This window comes from Colossoma macropomum, unplaced genomic scaffold (assembly GCF_904425465.1).
Source record: "Colossoma macropomum unplaced genomic scaffold, Colossoma_macropomum, whole genome shotgun sequence".
Classification (NCBI taxonomy): domain Eukaryota; kingdom Metazoa; phylum Chordata; class Actinopteri; order Characiformes; family Serrasalmidae; genus Colossoma; species Colossoma macropomum.
This window is the reverse complement of record NW_023494793.1, coordinates 324,349-333,856: the sequence shown is the minus strand read 5'-3', so window position 1 is coordinate 333,856 and position 9,508 is coordinate 324,349. Positions and strand designations below refer to the sequence as shown.

Genomic DNA, 9,508 nt, shown 5'->3' with positions numbered 1-9,508 from the left:
GATGGCTGCGCCTGGTGTTTCTGAATTGTAAGAATAATTAGCTTTATTCTGATTTTTAATGACTGCTGTGCTTTTTTATATATTTCCTAGGGGTGGGGGAAAATCGATTCTTAGATGCATCGCGATGCGGTCGTGGACGATTCTGAATCGAGTCAGAAAGTGTCAAAAATTGATTTTCTAAATTTTAATTTATACCGTAATGTTGACGGAACGCAAAAGGCGGAACTTGGAAGTGGGTGAGTGCAGCGCCCGGACAGTCTGTGGCGCCACATAACAAAAACACCACTGGATGAGTGAGAAATCCGACCGGCTCCTCTGCATTAAAGCCAGGTTAGATCAGGAGTCACAACACAAATGATAAGAAGAGCCATTTTGTCCTGTCAACAAAAATCAGACCAGCTTGGGAGCCTCAACATTTAATGTCCATTTAATTAGTTAATAAGTAATGTTTTACCATCTTGGCTGTAAACATGTCTCGGTGGGTGATGATGTCGTAGTAAAGGCTAAAAATACAAACGAAAACGCAGATTAACTTTGTTCTGCTTTAATCCTCAGCTCAGCTGTGGCCACTTTTCTCTCATCTCCGGCAGGAAACTTTCCCTTAAACGTAGAACGGTTTCCTGTAAAATGTCTCTCAATGTTCGACTGTTTTACGAGGCTGAAGTCGCTTCTTATTCCCCAGCTTCTTGTTCGAATTTTCCCGTTCCACCTTAAATTCTGACTGTAATGTAAATGCGGCACCATTTAAGGTGGAACGGGAAAATTCCAAAGAGAAGCGACTTCATCTTCGCAACTTTTTAGTGTTTGTCAGTCTCTCATTGCAGATTTAACGTACCAGGAAACCAACTGCAGTGCTTATAAATGCGAATAAGTCCATTCGTCTCCAAATGTTCCTTTTAAATCTGTCTCTTTGCCTTTTCTTTAGCTACTAGCTAAGGGAGACTGGTTGAATTGCTACATGACCTGCAGGGTGTTAAATTAGCAGCGTTTAAGACCATTTATAGTTAAACTGTGTTGAACGATCAGCTGAGCTTTATTTTACTGTAAAGGAGGATTATTTTATTATTACCTACAAACCTGATTCTGCTGTGGAGCCACAACAGGGCAGTAAAAGAGCCGCACGTTGCCGAGCCCTGAGCTCAGTTAGTGTATGGAAGCACTTTGGCTTCTGTGGAGTTGAAGGGAGAAGGGACCTGGATCAGAGCCACACTATATGCAAGGTGTGTCACACTAAACTAAAATATTTCAGAAACGATAAACATGAGCAACCATATTACACGTTTCCACCCGTTTTCCGTCCGGTTGAAGTTGCTCCAACCAGAGGACCACCGAGCAAGCGATGTCAAAGCTTCCACCCAACTCGGAAGCGAATTACAAACTCTATCACAACCTTTATTGCCAAGGATTTGCGTCTGTATTCAGTCTTTGAGAACTGAAGATATTTCACTTACACAGCAACCCCCCCTCCCCCACCCCCCACCCCCACACTCTATACAACAAGACCTAAACCGACGTTATAGAATCACTGGTAGGGGTAGAATAGCTGCAGTCTGCTGCGTGGACGTCCATCACCACAGTCTTATTTCACCATAACATTTCATCACAGATGAGCCGCAGCAGCGTCTCCTGTGCTCCAAACAAGAGCAGTGAATGAGAGTCTTCCAGTTCAGCCTCATCACCTCTGTTTGATTTATTAATAAAGGATATTAGAAGTAATTTCATTATGGATCATTACTAATTCTTTGCTTTAAAAGTACAAAATGAAATCCTGAATAGAAAAAAGATGCATCGATAATCGTTTTATAATCAACCTCAGAATCGTAACCGAATCGAATCGTGAGCTGCCGAGAGATTCCCACCCCTAATATTTACCTACAATTTCTCCACCGCTTTTCAAACCCCCCCCATAATTCAGTGTGTGAGATGTAAACAGAGTCATTCAGAGTGGTCTGGTGTGAGGTGGTTCATCATGGTGTCAAACAACGTCTCCGACACCAGGCAGCGTATTCATAACTTTCTGTGAGGGAGCTTTTAGAGGTGGACGTCTGGTTCCTATCACCACCACTCTGAACCACTCTGTTTACATCTTAACCATCTAGTTATGGAGAATTTTGGAAAAATGGGTGGAGTTCCCCTTTAAAACTCAAGCTAAAGCACAGGTGCTAATCCAGTAGACTATCCATGTTGGTTTATTGCCGTTTTTACACATTTGCATGACAATTTATGACCAAAATCACTGCTGGGTTTAAATATAGGTCATTTTTAAAATTCTGTGCATGTTTAAACAAATCGCAGAGCAAAAATGCTAATGCTAACTCACAAAACACACTGTTCATCCTGATAATGCCTCTGGAAATGTGGCTGCACCTGCGTTTGTAGGGAGGTGATGGCCTTGGCGATATAAATATACCTTTATTTATAGCACTTTTCATTTTAAGCATAAAAACTCAGCAAAACAGCAGAAAGCTGAACCATTACAGTTGAAATGACAGAAGTAATGTGAATGAAATTACAGTATAATACTTAAACAGTAGAAGACAAAAAAATCCCAACACACTCGCGGCCAATAGGCTTCAGTTTTAACACTGATTGACATTTTCAGGCTGCAAGCAACGTTGCACAGAGATTACATCATTGCATTTCCCCGGATGACCAGCAGAGGGCGGCAAAACCTTCATATTAGACCTGCAGAGTTCATCCATCCATCTGTCATCTAAACCGCTTATCCTTCTGGGTCGCGGTGGGGTGCTGGAGCCTATCCCAGCTGTCATTGGGCGAAAGGCAGGATACACCCTGGACAGGTCGCCAGTCCATCACAGGGCAGACAGACAGACATACACACACACACTCCTGCAGAGTTCATCAACGGTGAATTCCACAGACTCCTAAATCCATCGTCTGAGTTTTGGACTATATGGAATGTTGATGATGGAAAATCTGAAATAAGTTTTCTTTGGGGACTATTTTGCCTCACAGCGCCCTGCATGTATCCCTCCACTATCATAAAACAGTGTCTCAGTCATCAGGCAGTGAATTCATAACCATTTCATGTAGGAACTTTCTGTGAGGGAGCTTTTAGAGGTGGACGTCTGGTTCCTATCACCACCACTATGAACAGTTCTGACTCGGTAAGTTTATCTAGAACGGAGCGTTTCACTCCAAACCACTCTGAATGACTCTGTTTACATCCTAACCACTTAATTTTTAGGGATTTTAAACAATCTGTGAAATAATGGTTTTATCATTTCAACAATGTGCTGATGTTTGTGATCTTTTATATTTGCAAGAAAAAACGACTCGATACTTTTCCTGAGCAAAATGTACAGTTTCCAGAGCACAAAAAGGCCAAAATGTCGTCTGTTGCCAAAGTTTTCTCAGTTTCCCGAGATAGTTCATCCTCTGAGTGACCAGAGCAGAGCCATGGCTCTGTGAGTGACCAGCTGGACTGCAAACATTCAATAAAGGCCATTACATGAGGACTCTAACTAGCCATAGTTAACTCTGTATAAGATAAATATCATCAGCACTATTTTGTGTGAGGAAGCCGTGTGGTTTCAGGGTCACTTTAAAAGCCAACGTACACAACAATGTCTCACCACAGGTAACGCAAAACATCTCTTATTTGTTGAGGATCAAATAATTTACAGAGGCTCTAAAGTGCAGGTTAAATAAAAATCTTACAAAATGAAATGAGTGAGCGCAAAAACTTGGCAAGGAAACGCAAAATTATTGCAAATGAATGCTAAAATTTTTCAACAGAACATTGTTGTGAGTGAACGCAAAAAATTGCAAGTGAACGCAAAATTATTGCATATCAATGAAAAACTTTGCAAGGGAACAAAATTATTGCAAATGAATGCAAAAACTTTGCAACAGAACACTGATGTGAGTGAACGCAAAAACCTGGCAAGGAAACGCAAAAATATTGCAAGTGAACACAATTACTGCGAGTGAACGCAAAAACTGCAAGGAAATGCAAAAACAATGCGTGTGAATGCAAAATTATTGCGTATCAATGCAAAAGCTTTGCAAGAGAACACAATTATTGTGAGTGAGTGCACAACAGAGAACAATATTGCGAGTGAACACAAACTTTGCGAGAAAATGCAGAGTTATTGACGGTGAGTGCGATGTGATGTGTTTTGAACCACAGCCTCTCAGGGGCGCCGTAATAATTCATCCTTCTAAGTGGGAATAAAACTGAGTCCCCTTTAGGCTCGTACTCGTCATCGTTCGCCCTCGGCCTGCCTTGTTTCTGAGTTTATCTGACTCTTGATCAGACTGTGGGGGTTTGAAGGACTTCAAACTGACTAGCTCAGCCGCTGCTAAAGCGAAGCCCTCAGTCTGATGACGTGTAAACGTGTCTGCTGTTTGTTTCTCGATCGGCTGCCAGAAACTGCACAATCAAATAAATAATCAGATTATTTAAGAGCTCCACACAGTCTGAGGTGAGTAATTAGGGCCTGGTGCTAATTGGTGGGGTATTAGCTTCCATTAGCTTGTTAGCTACATTAGCATCGTAGCTCCAGTGCTAATACTTAAGAACCAAATTCAGACGCTGAACATTGGTCTCACATGATCGAGTAAATCTATGTGTAAATTCAATTTTCACTGAATAAATTCAAATAAATTCAAAGTCAGTTTTTAACCAGCAGAAAAAACTCAGGCTTGAAGATCTCTCTTTACTCTCTGAGGCGTGGGACGCTCCTGCTTGTGGCTGTGTTGGTGGAGATGGAGCCACATCAGCTCCTGTTATCGCTGAGATGTTTCGGGGCTCCTGCAGTTCCTAAAAAAGTCTAATAAAGATTTAAAAAAGTTTTTACTATCAGACGTTTTAAACTCTGAGATGGTTCTAAAAGGCTCTGGTTGAGAAGCATCACTGTGCATATTGAGTTCAGAAGGGCGTGTCAGTCAAAAATATACAGCCGTCAGTGGTTCTGTGGTCAGATCTGGTCAGTGATGATGTGCTATATCAGTGCTTTATCTGCCTCTCTGTGGACTTCGGCTCCTACCTCATCCACCTGATTACTACCTTCAGAAGTCCTTGATACAATCAATCAATCAATCAATCAATCAATCAGCCTTTATTTAAACTTAAAGTACACTGAGGGGAGGAAGGGGCCCATTTGCAATAGAACCAAGTGTTAGAACAGAGAACAAAGGATTGAAACGAGTAATAAACATTAAATAAAACTGGTTAAAAATAGACAAAATAGAAATTAGTAAACATTACCGGATTTAAAGTAGCTAATATAAATATAATTAATAACATAAAATACTTAAAAACATGTAAAAATATAGTAAAAATGCATAAATTATTATTAATAATAATAATAATAAAAATAAAGGTAAAAACATGCTTATGTGTTAGATTTGGGTTGAAGGTAAAACCTGCAAGAAGGTAAATCTCCATAAAGAAGGTCTGAGACCACTGAACATGCTGCACTGTAAACGTTTGATTTTGAATCACGGATGTGGTGGTGGTGTGTTAGTGTGTGTTGTGCTGGTCTGAGTGGATCAGACACAGCAGTGCTGCTGGAGTTTTTAAACACCTCAGTGTCACTGCTGGACTGAGAATAGTCCACCAACCAAAAATATCCAGCCAACAGCACCTGTGGGCAGCGTCCTGTGACCACTGATGAAGGACTAGAGGATGACCAACACAAACTGTGCAGCAGCAGATGAGCTACCGTCTCTGACTTTACATCTACAAGGTGGACTGACAAGGTAGGAGTGTCTAATAGAGTGGACAGTGAGTGGACACAGTGTTTAAAAACTCCAGCAGCACTGCTGTGTCTGATCCACTCATACCAGCACAACACACACTAACACACCACCACCACGTCAGTGTTACTGCAGTGCTGAGAATGATCCACCACCCAAATAGTACCTGCTCTGTGAGGGTCCATGGGGGTCCTGACCACTGAAGAACAGGGTAAAAGGGGGCTAACAAAGTATCAGAGAAACAGATGGACTACAGTCTGTAACTGTAGAACTACAAAGTGCACCTATATAGTAAGTGGAGCTGATACAATGGACAATGAGTGTCATGCTGAAGCTGCGCCGCTAGATGCCGCCACCTCTTCAGTTTAGCTGTGCAGTGCAGCGACACTTTTACCCGTTTACAGTAAGAGGGGTATTTACAGTTTTTACTGCTGCAGCTTCTATTTATATATGCGCGCGAGCTCTCAATCTGCTGCTGTTTGTGTTTTAGTGATTAAAGCCAAATCACAATCAGAGCAATACAACCGGATTAATAAATATCTGAGGTGCTTAATGTGGATGTTTAAGGCTCTGATAGTGACGGATCAGATGATTCCTGGAACCCTGAACCAAAACAAGAGGATCAGAGGCACGCGCGCGCACATACTCAGCTGGAAGCAGGTGCAGCGCGTGCCCATTATTTTCCCCGACACACAAAACAAAGAGTGCGGCGCCGCACATGCTTCTTTGCAGAAATCAGAAGACAAAGTAAAAAAAAATATATATATATATTTTTATAAGGACCTTTTTAAATAAATCATTTTTAAATAAATAAATAATAATTATTAAAATATTTCTCTCAACTCTATTTCCAAGCATCACATTTTTAAATAATTTAATCTGATTTATTCTATATTTTTTATCCGCAAATAAACACATTTTGTATTTTTTTACGTGTTTTATAAATTAATAATTAGCCAGCTCGGTTTGTAAAAACCCACGTGGGCTGTTTACAGGAATCACGAGTATTTGCATACGCCTGAGCCCTCATCCAATCCGAGTCCCATGCCTCACCTCATGCGCTAAGTTCTGCTATGAGTTCAGACCGTGTGAGCTACTAGCCAACCACGGCGCAGCCCTTGAGGAGGAACAGCCAATCGGGACGCGTTTTGGCGCTGAGGCGATGGCTATAAAAGGCTGCTAACAGTCAAAGCAGCTCACAGACGGCTGAGGGAGGAGAGTGGAGTGGAGCCGAGCGGGACACTTTAACGAGGATAAATCGGATTATTGGTTTGGATTTCCAGTCATGACTTTTGAAGAAGTTTGTGGACAAGACAACGGGACCAATACGAGCGACAGGTGAGTTTTCGGACTCGGATTCTTCAGAGTTCTTAAACATTTTTTGGCTAACGTTAGCTTAGCGATGCGAATGTGTAAGTTAGCGTTATTTTCCTATTCTGGAAAATTCCTAACGAAACTAAAAGGTGTTCGTAGTTTTTTGACATTTTCTATCTCAAATGGTTGCACATCAGTCCTTTAGTGGTTATGTTGTTTAAAAAAAAATACTATTAAATATAATATATTTGCATTAAAGAAGCTAAATTTTGCTTTGGGTGACGCTCTATAGTAGGTGCAGGTGCGCGCTCCCGTTATTCTAATGCGCGCACACGTGAATCACTCTCATAGCAGCGTATCTCTCAGACTGGCTTCGTAGTAGCTGGTTAAGATGTTCACATTGCGCGCTCCCGTGTGTCTAATGCGCGCTCCCGTGTCTCTGTCCTCCAGGATGCGCAGTGCAGGTTCAGCACTCGAGGAGCTGCTGCTCTCCGCCAAGAAGAACGACTGTCTCACAGTTGGAGTCTACGAGTCTGCGAAGGTCATGAATGTGTGAGTGTCCTTTATTATTGATCCCGTTTATAGTCTTAGTACTTTTCTGCTGCTGAGTTGTTCCACAGTTTAAGATACCAACATCGTTCCAAATCCAGTATGTTTGGGAATGGTGCCAGTATAGAACTTCTATATAATACAAGTCCATTAGCAACACCCTATTGAACATGTGGGAACCCTAGCAACCACCTGGGATTCCATAGCAGCCCCTATTCAAGACCTTTCCAACCACCCGTGTGCAGTTACTCTGCATTTTCTTCAGGAAATGCACTTTCCTAATATATTAATATGTAATGCAGGCTGCATGGCTCTAATCGTGCTCTTTCTCTCTTTGTCTCTGTAAACAGTGACCCGGACAGCGTGGCGTTCTGCGTGCTGGCGACAGACGAGGAGTACGAGTGCGACATCGCCCTGCAGATACACTTCACCCTCATCCAGGCTTTCTGCTTCGACAACGACATCAACATCGTCCGGGTGAGCGACATCGACAGGCTCGCCGACATCGTGGGCAGCGACGAGACCGGCGAACCAAAGGACGCCCACTGCATCCTTGTAACGGTACGTTTACTGACCCCTGAATCAGGATGCAGAATTAACTGAGCTTCTGTAGGCCTTAGTATTGGGCTGATGGGCTGCATCAGGCATGCTGACCCCACCCAGACTGGTGGCATTTGAGCAGTTTAACTCTGGGAACACAGCTGTATGTGGGTCTCCAGTCGACTCTCTCTAGATGTTGGTCACATAATAGTGATTGAAAAAAAGTTTTAAGGCTAATTTGATTACCGTGTTCCTTAAGTGGTTAAATGAGGTCAAATGCCAAAGTCTGGCCCTCCGTAACTGGTACCTCCCACACTTTCGCTATACTAGTATTCATTTAGTATTTATAGCTGCTCTCTAAGTGTCTTTTCTCTGCAAGATAAGCTAAAACATCCTTATTTTCCTGCAGAACCCTGATCTGGAATCCTGGAAAGACCCGTCTCTGGAAAAGCTGAGTCTGTTCTGCGAGGAGAGGCGCGGCGCGTACGAGTGGGTTCCAGCTATCACTCTTCCAGAACGCTGAAGGCCGCGGGATCTTATGAGGCAGGAAAGTACGTGAAACTTCTAGGTGCGGAGTCCTGAAGTTGTCTGGATTATCCTGGATTATCCCATCCAGAGAGACGGACTGAACCAGCATGTGGGCGTCAGTCTGCGCCGTAGGAAACACGCGGTCAGTGGACTAGTGTGGCCTAAAAAAGCTGTTTGCCCGATGCCGCTTGGCGGAGACGATGCCGAGGAAGGTGGGGTTGAGGACGGAGTGCAGGAGCTGTGGAGGAATTACCGGAAGCGTGTTCTCTGGAGGAATGTGGGATGATGGGGAAGCAGAAGAAAGCGAGATGAAGGGAAAAGATTTATTTTTTATGAAGGACTTGCGCTTTAGTGCTTATGGTTTGGAGACGTTGATTGATTAACTTGCATGGACTGGATAGTTACTTTGACTGGGAGGTCGTTCGATCAGCCCACCGTGGACTGCAGCACTTCCGTGTTCATGAACTTGGCCGGTCTGGTCATGAACAGGCTTGATTTGATTGGTCGCTTTGTTTGGGTGATGTTCCTCACCTGTTTCATTCTTGTTTTTCTTTATTTTGTGAGTGACATTTGTGATGCAATGTCAGCAGATGGCGGAGCTGCGAAAGCAACTCTGTTTTGGAAACTTCAATAAATGTGTTCAGATTGAAAATTGTGTTGTGTTTTTAAAGTTATTGGCACCGTTCTGATACACCAAACTCTGAAAGAACATGGTTATAGCTCAGAAGTTAAGTAATAACACCTTAGTAACTGCACAACATGGACAAAATACTAATATTATGGTTATATTGCTGCAAACTGCAGTGCGTCACTCATTGACCAGTGTAATACTGGTCTGATGCACCTCACAGTG

At 42.7% G+C, this 9,508-nt stretch overlaps 1 protein-coding gene across 1 annotated transcript; it reads left to right on the top strand.

The window, feature by feature from the left end:
- Positions 1-6,934: 6,934 nt before the first annotated feature.
- gadd45ga (growth arrest and DNA-damage-inducible, gamma a) lies at positions 6,935-9,307 on the top strand. Its single transcript, XM_036578135.1, has 4 exons — positions 6,935-7,062; positions 7,489-7,590; positions 7,938-8,148; positions 8,537-9,307. Exons 1-4 carry the CDS (start codon positions 7,010-7,012, stop codon positions 8,648-8,650), a joined length of 480 nt encoding a protein of 159 aa, XP_036434028.1. The 5' UTR covers positions 6,935-7,009; the 3' UTR covers positions 8,651-9,307.
- The last annotated feature ends 201 nt before the right edge of the window (positions 9,308-9,508 follow it).

Coding starts and splice junctions, on each gene's coding strand:
- gadd45ga (XM_036578135.1), top strand. CDS start 7,010: ATGACTTTTGAAGAAGTTTGTGGACAAGACAACGGGACCAATACGAGC. Junction 7,063..7,488: donor GGGACCAATACGAGCGACAG/GTGAGTTTTCGG, acceptor TCTGTCCTCCAG/GATGCGCAGTGCAGGTTCAG. Junction 7,591..7,937: donor TCTGCGAAGGTCATGAATGT/GTGAGTGTCCTT, acceptor CTCTGTAAACAG/TGACCCGGACAGCGTGGCGT.